This window comes from Phragmites australis, chromosome 5, assembly GCF_958298935.1.
Source record: "Phragmites australis chromosome 5, lpPhrAust1.1, whole genome shotgun sequence".
NCBI lineage: Eukaryota > Viridiplantae > Streptophyta > Magnoliopsida > Poales > Poaceae > Phragmites > Phragmites australis.
Window position 1 is genome coordinate 12,315,331 of NC_084925.1, and position 17,651 is coordinate 12,332,981.

Consider the following 17,651-nt stretch of genomic DNA (forward strand, 5'->3'; position numbering starts at 1 on the left):
CTTTCTCGTTCATGTATTTCGTATTCCCGTCCGAAACGTACGCCCATTGTATAGATTGGAGTAACTGTTACACCATATCTGCCATGAAAAGGATGCATCATTTGATTCTCTTTTACATGTGTAGTGGCTGGCTATAAAATAAGTTGATTCTTTGAAATTCCGGCGGCCGCGGCGGGCCTGGGAGTTCTCGGAAAGAAAGCCCGCTGAAACCCAAAGACACACGAGAGGCGGCCCGCGAAGCCACGACAGCGCGCGGCCCCGGGTGGTGGCCTGGTGCTCGGGCTGTTTGGACTCGATCGCACGGGGCAAGGCAAGCGGCTGAAGAGAGCGGAGAGGAGAGGTGCGGCCGGGGAAGCCATGGCGACCACTCTCTCGTTATCCTCTCCCCTCTTCCTCGCCGCTCCGGCCAAAGGTACCCCCTGCCTCCAAGAACTCCTCTCTTACGGTTACGAGCCCATTCGCCGATTATAGCACAGGTGCTATCCAGTTTCGGGGTCCCAGATTGATTTAGCTAAGGATCAAAATTATTTCTCTTCTTGAGACTGAAACTGTCCTAGGCTCGTAGTCGATGCAGCGGGGTTGGTTGATTACCTGCCTCTTCCGTAGACCGAAAGCTGAGTAGAAACAGAGGTTGGCTTTGTTGCATCAACAGCCTGGATGTCTTGCAGCTTGTAGTTTTTTCATCGTTCGTTGAGGATTGGTGCTTAATGAAGGTGTAACTGGTCGGTAGAATATAAAATGCTTCAGTTGGCACAGAGATGCGCTGGTATATAATTTGTTTCCCTTTTTAATTTCCACAGCTTCAGCAAGTTCATCATGGAACACTGTAAAAGTGCGATGCAAGGGGTATACCGGTAGGGTACATGGAAGGAGGCAACAGCGGCGCACAGCCATAGTATCATTGGTTGGTCAGCAAACTTCTAATGTGCTTAACCTGATATGCGTGTGCTCATTTCTTTTCCAAATTTCATACCCTGTATAACTACATGCCACCCCAAGAGCTCACCTAGTTGATTATCCAATTTCGCATAGAGACTAGGCAAATTTCGCTGTTGAGTTCACTGCAAGTTTCCAGCATATAGATAGATGGCTATGTGAGAGCTCATGCTTTATATTGATGTTACCTTGCATTTTGGTTGGTCTGGTAACCTGTATCTCCTTTCCAGCTTGGAAGGAAGTCAAAGACCAGGGAAACAGTAGTCCCTGATCCTGACTATCGACTACCGATTGCTATACTTGGTGAGCTCTGGAGTTAGTAAGTAGCGCATTACATTAACTGAAGAAGATGGCAAGTGTTTACAATGGTTCTTTCTTGACAATAACTACTACTATCTTCCAAATATAGGAATTGCTGGCGGTTTTGCATATGCAGACAATCTTCTAGCTGCCGCACCTATAGGCCTACTGGGGCTTCTTCTTCTGTTCCAGGTTAGCATTCTTAACTATGCTCTGCTTTCAGACCATCTGTTTGAGTTATTGCTGATCATGTATTGTCAGAAAACTCAATGTTTTCTACAGAACGATCTGCAACTTAATTTATGGAGCATATGCATTAATCTTTATTGCAGTTTCGAGAGCATATATAACAACATTTCAACTCGAACCAAGTTCTTCATTGAAGACGTGTATATTTAGCTTCCCTGCTCTCAACAGCATATAATTTCAAGTCAAAACCTCTGATCATGTCATTCTTTTTTTGGATATATTCTAAATCCTCTGCATCAAACTTTAACTATCATTTGTTTTTCCCCTAATGTTGGCCTTGATGTATTCTCTTAATGTTTTGCAGACTACTAGAGTAAGATTCGTCTTTGATGATGAGGCTCTGGTTCGTGCCCTGTACTTACTGGAGTAAAATAAATATTTAGGAGTATGTTGGTCAACTTATGTAAATGTCATCTGGAACTGTTCGGTGATCATATGTAAGCATTTTGCCTCCATCACAGGAGCATGCATACACCATGCTCACTTTGATGGAGACATGCACTAGTTTACTACACAAAGCTCAGTAGATTTGTTACATATTTGCTGAAATTCTATTAGTCAGTAGTCACTTATGGCTACCTTTTCTAGCATACTAACAGAAGCACGAATAGTTTCTTGAATGATATTTCTTCTTCCACATAAGAGGATTTCGTTATTCCAATGCTCACTCTTTGCAGATGAATATATCCGTTTTTTCATGCCTCTAATTTCATAAGCTTATGTCATTGTAGGAAGTGAAAGTTGGAGATCAGCTGCAGGAGGGAGGTGAAAATGTATTTGTCGGTGGCAAGAACCGCTGGAAGTAAGCAGACCCATTAATCAATATACCATTTTGTTGCATTAAATTTCTTTGATCATGATAAGACGTTTAGTACAACCTTACAGTTCAACACATGCATAGGTACTCAACATTCGTGAATTGGGAGCTGTGGTGGCCACAATTTCCTATCTTGGTTTACTTCAAGGAGACCCAAACAAAACCTGAGGGACAAATCCACTTCTTCCCTGTGATATTCGTAAGTTCACCAGTTTACCATTTTCTTTTAACGGAAACCAGTTTACCATTTAGTCAGACAAGTTTATTCTTTCATCTCTAGGGATTCAATCTAATTTTATGATACAGAATGGACAACAACTATACGATGTCATGGTGGAGCGCGCTGGACCCTCGAAGACGAGCAGCCCCAAATAGCGCGAGCTTCCCTCAAGACGATGAGCTGTGAACTCCATGGCGCTCTGTAGCATCAATTGACGCTCCAGGAGGCAAAAGCTTCATGGCTTGGACAATCTACCTAATGCGTAGCCTATGCATTTACCTTAAAGAAGAATGATGTATAGCATATGCATCTTCAGTAGATATACTGGAAACTGATGTGATGCAATATCAACAAGAAGTTCTTTCATGTGAGGCGATGCATTGGTGTTTACCTGCATGCATTTTTGTGATTTACTGAACCCTGTTAGATATTACAAAATGTTGTCGGGAGCCCAGGCACCAAAGCAATGAGACAGAGGAACCAAAAATAAAAAGTAAGGCAGGACGCGAGGTCCATGGGCTGTAACTCGAGGCAGGACACAAGTCGGCTGGCTAAATTGTTTTTTTTTATTAGGCTGGCTAAATTGTTAAGGGCCGATTAGAAGTTAGAACGCGTGATTTTTTCCCCCTATTTTTGCAGGAAGTGATTGCTCTACGGAAGTTTTCCTACCGTGCTTCATTTCTCTTGTTTGGTTAGAAGTTTTCATGGCTGCACTAAGGAAACAAGGTACATGACAGATTGATGGGTGTAAAACAAATGATTTCGCGGTAAGCTTTTAACAAGCCTCCAAGTTAATATATAGACAGACTACAGAGGGAGTTTGAACCGAATACAACTATATCTCTCAATTCTATCTATACAAAAGTTCGTGTATAATTGGAGATAAGTTGTACTTTGTTAGAGATAAAGGAAACATAATACAATTCAAACTTTTTTAACATCTCCCTCAATCTGGACAAAGCAACGCCATGTGCTAGGTTGCTTCTTAACCTGTTGAATAGAGGAGTAGGCAGCGGCTTCGTAAGAACATCTGCAAGCTGATCACTCGAAGCTATAAACTTAACCTCCAACTCTTTACGCGCAACTCATTCCCGGACAAAATGATAATCTATTTCTATATGCTTAGTCCGAGCATGAAATATAGGATTGGCAGTTAGATAAATTGCTCCTAGATGATCACACCATAACATGGTGCCCTGTGTAGAAAAACTCCCAATTCTCCTAACAAAGCTTGTATCCATACAAGCTTCGCTGTTGCATTAGCCACTAACTTATAATTAGCTTCTGTACTTGAATGAGGCACAGTAGGTTGTTTGCACGAGCTCCTTGAAACCAAATTTTATCCTTGAAACACAGCATAACCTCTTGTGCTTCTTCTATCATCAAGATACTCAGCCCAGTCTGTCGGTGTATTCAGAACCAGGGGTCCCTAAGTCCCGAGACCAGGCCGGCCATCCACCACATGTCACCACCCTGCAAGGTAAGAAGAAGCTAAGTCCCGGGAGAAGGTGCTCGGGGCCGCCGCCTCTGGTTCCCGAGCACCCTAGTTCCCCGATGATCCGCAGAGGCCAAATACCAAGAAGGAAGTGCTCGAGGCTGCACGTGGCAGCCTCCGAGGACTCGGTGCCCCGAAGGTCCCATCGAAGTGCTCGGGAGAGAGTGCTCGGGGCTGCACGTGGCAGCCCCTGAGGACTCGGTGCCCCGAAGGTCCCACCGAAGTGCTCGGGAGAGAGTGCTCGGGGCTGCACGTGGCAGCCCCCGAGGACTCGGTGCCCCGAAGGTCCCACCGAAGTGCTCGGGAGAGAGTGCTCGGGGCTGCACGTGGCAGCCCCCGAGGACTCGGTGCCCCGAAGGTCCCACCGAAGTGCTCGGGAGAGAGTGCTCGGGGCTGCACGTGGCAGCCCCCGAGGACTCGGTTCCCCGAAGGTCTCACTCAAGTACTCGGGGGAGAGTGCTCGGGGCTGCACGTGGCAGCCCCCGAGGACTCGGTTCCCCGAAGGTTCGTGCAAGATCATTCGACGACCCGAAGGGTCCCGTCGTCAGGGTGTCATCCAGTCAAAGGCCCAATGCCGCATTTAATAGGCACGCGCGGCCTGACATCCTGACATCCTGACATTCTCAGCTACCCACGCCCCAGTGTCAGACCCTGCCATGCACTGGCAGGGGGGGTCGTGGGTCCATTAAATGCACGGGTCCCGTCCCGTTTCATCCGGGTGCCTCGGGATAACGTTGCCAAGATCGAAGTGCTCCATCTGCCACCCTGCCATGGCGGAAGAACAAGACAGGGTGGGCGCCCCGGACACATCTGAGGCTGCCCGGCGGGCCCCCTTTATGGCGCCCGAGGGCTTCCACAGTGGCGGGTGGTCGGATGCGCGCCGCATTTCTCCACCGCCCCTGTCACTTCGTCGAGATGAAATGATTACGCCTTTCTCCGTGGCACCTTGGCATTCGCATCCCCTCTTTCCCATTCAGGATATGTTGAGGTCGGCGCGCCTATAAAAGGAAAGGATGGAGAACACTAAAAAAGGGAGGACCCCCCGACGAACAAGACCGAAGGAACCGAAAGTGTGTGAAGAAGAGGACGCAGACGCTCGAACCAGCTCAAGCCAAGCTAGAACACGAGAGCCTCAAGCTCTTTGTAAACGGCTCTCCCCTTAGAACCAGATACATCCTTGAAGAATTCCCTTTAAGGATAAATATAGCGCTCACACAGGAGTAGGGTGTTACGCCTCCGTGCGGCCCGAACCTGTCTAAACCCTGGTGCACCCACTTTTTTCTCGCATTAGGGCGATCATCTCCCGCCAGCCATCGCATTTGTTTCCATTCCCGCTTATTTCCCAAACAAGCTTTTCCAGGATCATCCCCCCGGCCGAATCTCTAAAAAGGGGTCTCTCGGGATCCCTGCGACAGGAGTTCACCCTCCGACACAGTCTATGTCTGAAAATGTACTTAGTAATAATGATAATAATTTTCGAAGTAGTCCCATCTCTATCGTGCATTAGAGATATCTTAGAATTTTTTTCACAGTAGTCCAATGCATTTTAGTTGGAGATTGAAGAAACTAACACACCTTATTCATGCTATAAAATATATCAGGTCTTGTCAACTGCAAGTTTTGAAGAGAGCCAACTACACTTCTATATTCCGTAGCATCTTCTTCTGATAACTGACTGCCTTCATGTATTGACAATTTCTCGGTTTTTACCATAAGTGTAGAAATTGACTTTGCATTGTCCATGTTTGTCCTCTTAAGAAGATCAAAATGTATTTGCGCTGTGAGATTAACATCCCTTCTTTGTCCTGCCAAACTTCAATGCCTAAAAAATAGTTAATTTCTCCAAGATCCTTAACAGCAAAATCATATATGAGCTGTTGAACTAATGAATCTGCTGCTTTGGTTGAAGAACTAATAATGATTATATCATACGTCACCTTGCTTGTAAATGATCAAAGATACATTGGCTTTAGATGGAACAAAACCAATGTCTTGAAGTTCCGAGCTCATCTGAGAGAATCATACTCTAGGTGCTTACTTCAATCCATACAATGTCTTATCCAACTTGTAAAGGTAATGTGAGGAACAGTGACGTCCTAAGAGGAGGGTGAATTAGGACACTTAAAAATTAATAGCTCCAAAAACTTTACAAGATACACTTATATTAATTTGTATCTAAATATGCTATAGGTTTATTTAGTGTGTCTACTCTACCGCTCAAAGTAAAACTACTCTAGCAAGGTAAATTGCAAGAATGTAATGCGGAAGCGTAAATAAGGTAGAGAGACAAACTCGGTATAAGGGATTTTTATCTCATGGTATCGGTGGCACACAAGCCACCCCTAGTCCACGTTGGAGCTACACAAAGGATATGCTCCCAGTCACCAAGTCTCTTCCGATCACGGCTCTTGAAATACTAAGTCACCAAGACAAGACCTCAAGCACGATGAGCCAGCAAGACGATGTCTCACCACTAACCTCTCTTCCCATCACTTGTACGATGTCTTCATTTCAGAGCTTTAGTCACAAAGACAAGGGCCTCCATGTCCCTATACAATCTTCTTGCCACCGCTCCGCACCAAGTAGGTCAACAAGTTACCGGTAAGTCACCAAAACTCCAAAGCACCGTCATACCTCTTGGTATATGGTTGGATCACTCCTTAATCCACTCTCTAGGTTGCAACACCTAGCAATACTTCTCTCTAGGCCTATAAGTACTAATCACTCTTTAATGGTGTGCTTAATCACCTTGGATGAACACTTTTAGCACTTTGATGGCTTGGTTGTCTTCTCCAGTGTATATTAGCTTCTCTAGACTCCAGCACCTTCAAATGACTGAGTGAGTGAGTATTGATAGCCTCAAACCCGTCAACTAGCTGTTGCTCCAACAGCTCATAGAAACTGTGAATACCGGATTATCTTGCGTTAACATAAGTACTAACATTGGATCATTTGATGAGTACAGCACCAACAACTAGCCGTTGGAACCCTACTCAAATATATTTCGAACATCGGATTGTCTGGTGTATCCTTCACTTCCATCACCGAACTATCTGGTGCGTTGACTTGAGCCTGACCGCGCCACTTCTTCTTTATGCAAAATGCTCTGGCGTTCACAATCTCCATCGTCGAACCTTCTGGTGTGTACAACACCATCTTTTCAGGATTTTTTCTCAAACTCTGTTAAATGCTCTGGTGTAAGCCTCCAGTGCATACAACATACATCAACAGACTATTCGGTAAGTTGTCTTGAGCCAATCGAGCCACTTGAACTCTCTTTGCATAAAATGCTCCAGTGTAAGCCTCCGGTGCACACAACATTGATCACCGGACCATCCTATGCCTTAATCTTCATTCTTCAACTCTGGAAACGCCTCTGTATGAAATTGAAAGTGTATCTAGCCTCTATGAGTGTTATTTTGGTAATTAATGATAATACCTATGGACTAACAATGATAATACCTATAGACTAACAATGCATGCAGGAGAGATATGCATCAAGATGAATAACCTCATAGTAATGCTTGGGTAAGTTAATGATAATATATATGGACTAACAATTATGTTGAGAATTGTTATTAGGTTATTCCATAGTAGATGTATAAATGATGAAGTATGGATTCATTGAGAATTGCCATGAGTTTAAAGAATTGCATTAAAGTTATTAAGATCTTAGTGATGCTCATAAGAGGAAAGAAAAACTCATAGAAGATTGGTGATAACCATGAATAGATCTTAGTGATGCTCATAAGAGGAAAGAAAAACTCATAGAAGATCTTAGTGATGCTCATAAGCGTGCTAAGTTATTTGTGGAGATCAAGTAACTAAAGATATGCTATTGTCAATAGAGTTTATGAACTAACCCATGTATTTTGTGCTTGAGAGTGAGTTAAGGTTAGGATCCATAAGAAGGCATAAGTTGAATTGAAATCATGTATGCTAAGAGTGAAGAATAAGAGTGGACTCCATATATGATAAAGTGAATTCCTTGAAGATGTTGAATACAAAGTTATTTTTCTATGGCAAGACGATGAAGAGCAAGCAAGACTCGGTTGCGATGGACCATCCGTGGTGAAGGGCAAGCAAATGGTTTTGCGCCGAAGGACCGAAGCGGTGGTGAGAAATGAGTGAAGGATTTGCGCTAATACCATGTGAGGTCATGGGAAGCTATCGCTGATTCGCATCAATCACATGAAGAATCAAGAATAGATGAAGTGAATACGATATAGAAGTTGGCAACCCTCAAGGTTTGAAAGAAAGAAGCGGTACTTGAAGGTATTCAAAGGCTCAAATTGGTTCAAATGAGTTTTATATTTGAATTTGAGTATAGGTATATCGCACTATTAAGAGGGATGCAACATAGAGCTATTTGTCATGTCTCGGTGCTCAAGAGTTTCTAATCAACCTAAAGTGAGAGTTCGCTTTAGGAATCCGATGCGAAAAGTGTGGAAGTGCCCGAATTAGGTTTCAGAGTGTTCCTATTTTGATCCTATGTGTTTGAGATCATGATTTTAGTTGAGATGTGTAGCCTCTGAATAAGCTTTCCTTAGAGTCCAAAATTGTTGAAATCGGAATTCGGGATCAAAAGTTATCGTCGTATTTAGAGGGTCAGCTATGCTGAACTCGGATGTTTTGAGCTGACCTGGATACTCCAGATTGGCCGGAGTCTCTAGGTTTACCTCCGAGCCAGGTGGTCTGTTAGGGACTAAGTGTTTTATCTAGATGTTTCGGGTTGACCTGGATACTCCGGGTTGCCGGAGTCTTTGGACTTTGCACCGAGCAAGGATGCTTGGTTAAGGTCTAAATGTTTTACTCAGAGATTCCAGGTTGAACCCAGAGTATCCGGGTTATGCCAGAAAAATCTATAACGGCTAGTTTTTAGGGAAAATATATAAATAGCCCTCACTCCCGCCCTTGTTTGCTGCTTGGACACGAAAGAAAAACCTTCTAGAATAAAAAAAACTCCCCATCCCCCCACTCCAATCTAGTGTGTGATTTGAGAAGAAAAATGAGTTGGATTGAGAGCAGGGTTCAATTTATCGATGGTAACCGGTCAAAATTTACGGTTACCGAGCTTCCAAAACAAAACGGTAACCGAATTTAAATTGAAAAAATTCAAATCAAATCCTTAAAATACTAGACACAATTCTAAGACCTTCTGTAAAAAAAATTCAAAAATAATGTTGTTTGCATCATATTCTATAGGGAGGAAGTTTGAAAAAAAAATGAAAAAAGTTGAAGCGTGCGGCTCAGTTACTAACTCATATTAAGAAAATGTTTAACATGCAAACACATATTTTTCTTGTGTATCAAGTATCTTAAGAGGATCTTTAAAATTGATTTCACTTCATTTAGAGTTTTATTAATTTCTTTATGATTTTTACAAGTTCGCAAGCATAAAGTGAATATGTTAAGAAACAGCACTGTAATTAACTTTTTCATGTCTACTATTATTTTTCCTACATAAAGCATAGTATAAATAAACTAAGAAAAGTGGTTTTACTAATTTAGAGGTGTGATAGGTCAGTTATGAATTAATCTAGTCGCAACATATTTACACAATCCTGCTTGTTACAATAACTAATTTATGAGTTCATATATTTTTAAAAGACATAGGATCATGTAAGAAGACTAGCAAAATTAGTTTCATGATTTTTGAATTAGCAAAGAGTAAACTATGCATTTAACTTGGTTTAATAAATACATTTTTTCACAGAAAATACTTTTATCATGTAGATCATGTTACAAGAAAACCAACAAAATCTGTTTCACTTGATTTGAAGCTCAGATGAATTAGTTATTAATTTTACAAGATTGAGCCAATTTTTGGGTTTTTTCGTTGAACTTCACTGAGAATCGAGAAAACCGCTCGATAAATCAAGAAAACTGAGTGGTTACTGATAAAACCGAGCGGTTACCAATAATAGGGAAAATTCGAGAAAACCGCTCGATAAATCGAGAAAATCGCTTGGTAACCGGTCCGATTCGACGGGTAACCGAGAGGCGATTCTGACAAATTTTTGACCAAATTTTAAATTTTAGCAAATAAAATTTTTCCGAATTTTAGCCAAATTTTGAGCCGTTATCGCGATAATCGTGAACTTTCAGTTACCGGACGGGCACGGTAACTGAACTCCAATCGGTAAGTGAAACCTTGGTTGAGAGATTGCAAGTTTGAGTGCAAGTGAGCATATCTCCCATCTTGAACACTCGAGTTCATCGGTAAGAAGTTAATCGTCGTGTTTGTTACTCTAGGAGCTTTGAGCTCCTAGGCAGTTAGGTGTCACCGGCGAGTATCCAAGGTTGTGGTGTGCCGTGAAAAGTTTGTAAAGGCTTCGATTTCGCCTCTGAAAGGGAAGAAATCAAGAGTGAAAACCCAAACTCAAGTGTAACCGAGCTTGAAGAAGAAAAGGGTTGAGAGAAACTCGACTCAAGTATGACTGAGCCCCTCAACAAAGATGCAGAGACATAGGAACCTCTAGTGGAGGTGTCCAAACTTCAGTAAACAAATCACGTGTTTTCTCTCTTGTTTCCTTGTTCTTGAGTTCTTGCTCAACATTTATGCATATTGCTCGATCTACTTGCTTGTGTGAAATTGATTGTAGGTTCTCTATGGATCTACTTGGAATCATCATTTGGAACACACGGCTTCACTTAATTTGAGCTAGAACTCTTTAGGCATCCTTTAATTTCAGTTTCGAGTTCATTCTCTGTTGAACTCGGAAGTTTCGGATTTAACCCAAAAACTCTGGATTCTGTATAATCATATATGAACCTAGAACCTTCGGTGAATAGTGTTTTTAGGATTTTCAACTAGAGTTTTCTTGCATATCTTTTGCTAGTTTTGAATAATTTTTATCACCCTAGGATTGTAACTTTTACACTTATTTAGGGTGATTTGAGCTAGAACTTTTACACTTATTTAGGGTATATTTAGGATTTTTAGTTGTAAAAAATATGTTAGTTTATTTTTCACTGCAAGTTTAGATCAATAGTAAAAGGGGATGAATTTTTGTAAAATCACCTATTTACCCCCTAGGCGACTTCATTGTCATTTCAGAAATACTCCGGTGTAGGTCTCTAGTGTTCACACTTCTTCACATCGGACCATCTGGCATATGGCTCCTTCTCTTCCTTCCTTTGGAAATGCTCCAGTGTGTACTACACATTGAGTACCAGACCATCCTGTGAGTTCAACTGCATATTGAAAAGAATCTGATGTCGCCTAGAGGGGGTTTATAGGTGGAACCTAAAAATTTTACAAACTAAAATGCAGCGGATCAGCAAAAATATGGAGTCTCCGTAGATTTTTGTGGACTCTCCGCAAATGTGCGAAGGTTCCGCAGAAATATGCAAACACTCTGAATATTTCTAGGAAATTTGAAAATGCACCTTTGTAACAATAACTTGAATGAAGTACACGAGTTACCAAGCACTAGAGAATATGTTCCAACCTTTTTCTTCACATACCTGTAGCTCAAACCTTACAAAGAGATAGATCGGGTCGAACCTCTAGGAATCAGTGGATACAAGAATATGAAGCAAATCAAAATAGAATGACAAATAAGACAAAATGATTTATTCACCATAGAAAATCATGCGTTAGACCTTGTTCTGCAAAACTACAGAGTCTCCGCAAAAATATGCGGACTCTCCGCATTTGTGCGAAGTCTCCACATATTTGCGGACTCTCCACATATTGGGAGATCAAACCCTAAAACGTGATTTTGAATGATTTTGCCAAGGGATTAAAATGCCACTAGAGGTATGGAATAAAAGAAACCTAATGAGGATATCTACTTAAGGAATACCATTCTAGGGCAATCAATGAAGAGATCAGGCAAAAACTTGTTTTGCACCTCAAGAAAGAGAAAGGAGATGAACTTGAGGTTGAATCGCTGAGCTTCACGGAGAAGCCGCACTCAAAGGGCTAGTCTTGATGCAGATGCAAAGTCTCCAAAGCTTTTGCCTCCAAAACACCGGGGATGGAGATGTGAGGTGAAGAACTTGAGAGAGAGATAGACACCAGTGTAAAAAACTATATGATTGTTGCAGAGAGAGGTTTTAACCCACGGGTAGGTTAAAAAGTGAAAAACTGATAGATTGCAGAGTCTCCACATAATTGTGCAGAGTCTTCACACATATGTGGACTCTCTGCACATTTATGTGGACTCTCCGCAGTTTGTCCAACATGAAGGAAAAGATGGGTTTTGAGGAGGATTTGAGAGAGAGATGTGTTGAGATGGATATGAGAAATCACGCCACTTGTGATTAGCTAGCAATCAACCAATGATAACTATAACTACAAGTGATATTGCTGGAATAATAGTTCATCTTGTCCCAGCAAGTACGGCGAGAGTTCCTTCTAAAGAGGAGACTCAAGCTTGGAGATAAAGTTTGAGAAGAACGAACACCACGAATATATTGATAGTAAAAATATGGACTGAGCTAGGGGGAGTATCACAAGAAGACTTTGTGATTATGCTCCTCTGTGCTGTGTTGAGTGGGCTCCTTCTGACCTCTCTCTTCCAGTTGACCACGACCCCCTATTTATAAGGTAGTACGTAGCTTAGTGTACAAGTTATCACAATGTACAAATATCTAGGACTTGGCCGAATTGCTAGGTCTTATCTTGGATAACTACCTTTTACCCTGCATAGAAGATAAATATCTACCATGGTAACTATTTTGGTGCCTACCCCTTGAGGGGTGAGCCTGTTGCCAATTATGTCCCGACGCCGCTCTGTTGGGGGTGTCAGGACAACTTGCATCATGTTGGAGTATTAGGATAAGCACCACTTGCACCGACATTAATCGCCCACCACCTCACGTCAAGTCGGTTGCAGGGGGGTGTCCCTTCTTCCTTGATATTATCTCCAGAGACCAGCTACGTCTTTAGGCTTCGGAAGGCCACATGAGCACCAGAGGGGCGGCCCGAAGGGGTCCACAGCCTCCGGGGATAAGGCCTCCTGCTGACTTTGAAGGTCGAATGCTCTGGGGGGACTTGCTATAGCTTCAAGTCTTCGGAGGGCTATGTACGTGCCAAAGAGGTGGCCTGAAGGGGTTCGCAGCCTCTGGGGATAAGGCCTCCTGCTGAGTCTGGAGGCCGAAGGCTCTAGAGGGACCATTGATAGCGATCGTCAACTATTATCCTCAGACTGGTCTATTTTCCCCCAATAGTACCCCCTCATTCTCTGGCCTCGACATTTGGAGGGGTGAGAGGATGTAGAGAAAAACCAACTCCAGCCTGGGTTTTTAACAAGAATGCCCGAAGGCCATTCCCTATCCCTAAGGAGTATTTCGGCGGGAACTGCGGGCGATGATGGTGAAGCTCAATGTCCTTGACGAGTATTTCGGTGGGAACTACGGGCGTTGAAGTCAGAGTCGTAGACCAAAGACGTATCAGCAGAGGAGGTACGTTCCGGAGCCTGTTGGAGTTGGAGTATGCGGTATCAGGACTCGAGGCCGGAGGGGCATCGGTAGAGGTGATATGCTCCGGGGTCCGTGCCGAGGCCGATTTAGATTCTTTGGATTTTTTTTGTGATGGGTCTTCTCGCCATTTGAGTTTGTCAGAGTGGGGGATTATGTGTGGGATCAGGGAGTCCCCACGTTTGCTAGTTTGAGGACGGTAGGATGGGATGTGTCATTCGCGCGTTTCTGACTGGATAATGCGTGGGTTCATTTAGGGTCTTGTGCCCATGCCCCTGGTAGGCGCTGAAAGGAGTATATATCATTAATGTGACGGGACGTTTGTGCAAGGAAACAAGGCGTTGCCATGGGATATTGCCTTGTGTTGGTGGAACGACAGCGATATGGTCACAGGCCCCCAGAGATTAATGAGGGACGCCATGGAGCGACGCCGTGTTGGTTCCGCTTCTCTTCTTGGGCGTACGTGGCAGTTCGGCCCAGGTATAAATCTGGGGTCATCCGGTTGGATTTATCACCGCCCCACGAGTGAGCACTTAACTTGACTTTGAATATGGCATCGTCTTCGTCCCCATCCTCTTCAGGAATATCGATGATCTCGATTACTTCTACTAGGGCTGGGCTGTTTCGGCCACCGACGGTGGCATTAATGGCAGTTCGGCTTCTGTTCCTGCAGGGTGGACAGCTGCCTGTCGCCCCTACCAACCCCCGATTTGGGAGGCCATGCTTGTCGAGATCATCGATATTTTCGACGATGATGAGGAGATCGACTAGGATCTCCTGTGGAGGGAGAGTGATGTGGAGGTGCGGGCTTCGGCGGTGAGGGCCAGGAAGAAGCGGGAGGAGGCCCCAACGGTGGCTCCTTCGGATTCTTCTTCATCTTCTGACAGCTCGGGGGTTGGCTACTGCATCAGCTTTTGTGGCAGTAGGCCGCGGATGAGGTGCATACGTCACTCCATGTGTGGTCCCTGCCAGGATCCGAAGGAGGCGAAGGTGGCCTTCGGGGGTGCTTCGTGGACATCCCTATTTTGATGTTCGACTATGGCCCTACCGCGGACCATAGTTGCCTTTTGCCACCTTGTACTCTTTTTCCCCCTGGTTTGCTCTCTCAGGGTTTGTCTCCTCTGCAGCGGCCTTTGTATTGTTTGCTTCTTTGTATACGTCCTTCGAATGCACGATTTGTTTAATAATAGAATTTGGACCTTTGGGGGCGATTGTATCTCCTTTTGGGATGAAGTGTAAAGGGATCCTTGGAGCAGGGGACCGCATGTCTGTGTGCCTTCGAGCCGCGCTTCTTCGTCCCCTTCGCAGGCGATGGATAGTTTTTCGGATGACCGAAGTACCGAGCCTTCGCATAGATCATCACTGGTTTCGTTCCTTCTGGGGAAGAGGTGGCCTCAGGAATCTGGTGGTGGTAGATACGTAGGGTAACTAAGGAGGGCTGGTTGAAGTAGTGGCGAACTTGTCGTTCCCGGTTATCGCGTACTCCTCGGTCTCGGCGCTAGTAGGGCCTTCTTCCAAATTTGTTCTATATTTTTGACCCAGCGAAGTCCATCTGGAACATTTGGAGACAAGCTCCAGAGGTGGTCCTTGACCCTTCGGGTCCTTAGCCACCGCCCTGCTTCAGAGGCGATATGTTTAAAGCCTAGCGATAGCGTGTTGGAGGCAAAGTCGAAAGCTAGATGGGAGAGGTGGTCCTTGACCCCCTCGGCACTTAGCCGCTGCCCGGCTTCGGAAGTAATCCTCCTGGAACCTGGCGACGATGTGTCGGAGGCGAAGCCAAAGGACATATGGGAGAGGTGTTCCTTGACCCCCTTGGCCCTTAGCCGCTGCCCGGCTCTGGAGTTAATCCGTTAGGAGCCTGGCAACGGCGTGTCGGAGGCGAAGCCAAATGCCATATGGGAGAGGTGGTCCTCAACCCCCTCAGCCCTTAGCCACTGCCGGCTCCGGGGATAATTTGCCCGGAGCATGGCGACAGTGTGTCAGAGGTGAAGTCGAAGGACAGATGGGAAAGGTGGTCATCGACATCCTCGGTCCTTAGACACTTCCCAGCTCAGGGGGTAATCCGCCCGGAGCTAGGCGACGACGTGTTGGAGGCAAAGCCGAAGGCCAGATGGCAGAGGTGGTCCTCGACCCCCTAGGACCTTAGCCACTTCCCGGCTCCGGAGGTAATCTGCCCAGAGCCTGGCGACGACATGTTGGAGGTAAAGCCGAAGGGCAGATGGGAGAGGTGGTCCTTGACCCCCTCGACCCTTTGCCACTGCCCTGGATCTGGAGGTAATCTGCCCAGAGCCTAGCGACAGCGTGTCAGTGGTGAAGCCGAAGGATAGATGGGAGAGGTGGTCCTCGATCTCCTCGGCCCTTAGCAACAGCCCATCGCCTGCAATAACCATTTGGGGATACCATACTATTTCCCATGCCACGGAGAGTGGGCTTTTACTTAATGTTAGCATGATCTTCATAAACAACGTATGAATCGTGTCTTTAGATGAGACTATAGGGTAATGACTTTACCTGTTACCATACGTGTTTGAGTCATGCAGGCCATACCTCTTCCTATGGGGAGGGGGATTTATACCCCTTTGGTCTGTTGGTTATGCCTGTTGGGGGCTAGTGGGCTTTGCACCCCTCTGTTACGGAGGTGCTTGCCTTCAAGATGCTAGGGAATTTTGTCCGATAGGTTTTTTGGAACCTCTCCATCTGGCGGAGGTTTTTGGAAGACATTCCCTCTTGTGGGGTTTTTGGAACTCTCTCCGTCTTGCGGAGGTTTTGTAAGACTCTTCGTCTTGCAGAGGTTTTAGGAGTCTCTCTGTTTTGGCAGAGGTTTTGCAAGACTATCCATTGTTGGTGGAGGATTTTGTAAGACGCTCCACCTCGCGGAGGTTTTGGGAGTCTCTCCGTTTTGGCAGAGGTTTTGCAAGACTATCTGTTGTTGGTAGTGGTTTTTGTAAGACGCTGCTTCATGGAGGCTTTCAGAAGTCTCTCCATTTGTATCGGAGCTTTCGCAGGGCTTCTGTTTTTGTCGAAGGTTTGGTAGGACTCTCCGTTTTTGCTGAAGGTTTTGTAAGTTTCTCCGTTTTTGCTGGAGGTTTTGCAGGACTCTCCATTTTCAACAGAGGTTTTGTAGGACTCTTCAGTTTTGCTAGAGGTTTTGTAAGTTTCTCTGTTTTTGCCAAAGGTTTTGTAGGACTTTTCGTTTTTGTCGGAGGTTTTGTAAGTTTCTCTGTTTCTATCGGAGGTTTTGTAGGACTCTCTATTTTTACCGGAGGTTTTGTAGGACTCTCTGTTTTTGCCAGAAGTTTTGTGTCCCCTTCGGCATGTATTAACGCCGAAGGCCCTACACACTATCGGAGTTACACAATACCTTCCAGAAAACCTAGGCAGTTTTGTCTTCCAGGTGACCTAGGCATACTATGCCTGCGGTGTGTAGGCTTATCGTGCTAACGAGAAAACACTCCGGGTGCACAGCAACACTATCCACCAAGGGTGTGCCTTGGCGCGTGGCATTTATACGACCGAAGCTATGCAGTACCTTCCACCAAAACCTAGGCTTGATGCCCTCGCGGTGACTTAGGCATGCTGCGCTCACGGTATATAAGCATGTCACGCAACGAGGATTCCCTGTGACAACATTCCTCGGAGCACCGCATCCTCATATCAAGGTCATCCCTTGATATGCCACTTCCACACTACCGATGCTATGCAATGCCTTCCAGGACACCCTGGTATAATCTGCCCTTTAGGTGACCTAGGCAAGCTGTGCTGCTGCAGGCGTGTGGGCTCCACTGCCTACCAGCGCAAAGCCTACCCTCCAGGAAACCTTTTAAGGTGACTTTAGGTTTAGGCAAGCAATGCTTGCAGGTGCGTGGGCGTGTCACGCCTCGCAAAAAAATCCTTTGGGGGTGCCGCAACTAAATTACCCAGGAAGTCCCTTAATAACCGGCACCTGCACACTATCGAGGCTATGCAATGCCTTTCAGGAAACCTAGGCTTGATACCTCCATGGTGATCTAGGCCTGCTGTGCCCGTGGTGTGTGGGCATGTCGTGCAATGAGGATACCTTGCGATAGCATTCCTCATAGCACCATATCACCGCCCCCGAGGACAACCCCAGGGGCGTGGCTTCGACACTGCCGAGGTAATGCAATGCCTTCCAGGACACCCTGGCAAAATCTGCCCTCTGGGTGACCTAGGCATGCAGCGCTGCT

At 45.1% G+C, this 17,651-nt stretch overlaps 1 protein-coding gene across 1 annotated transcript; it reads left to right on the top strand.

Moving 5' to 3' along the window:
* The first annotated feature begins 249 nt into the window (after positions 1–249).
* LOC133918783 (uncharacterized) lies at positions 250–2,888 on the top strand. Its single transcript, XM_062362847.1, has 8 exons — positions 250–412; positions 801–904; positions 1,167–1,239; positions 1,346–1,428; positions 1,790–1,828; positions 2,217–2,287; positions 2,387–2,501; positions 2,609–2,888. The coding sequence occupies exons 1-8, from the start codon at positions 358–360 to the stop codon at positions 2,675–2,677; spliced, it is 609 nt and encodes a 202-aa protein (XP_062218831.1). The 5' UTR covers positions 250–357; the 3' UTR covers positions 2,678–2,888.
* The last annotated feature ends 14,763 nt before the right edge of the window (positions 2,889–17,651 follow it).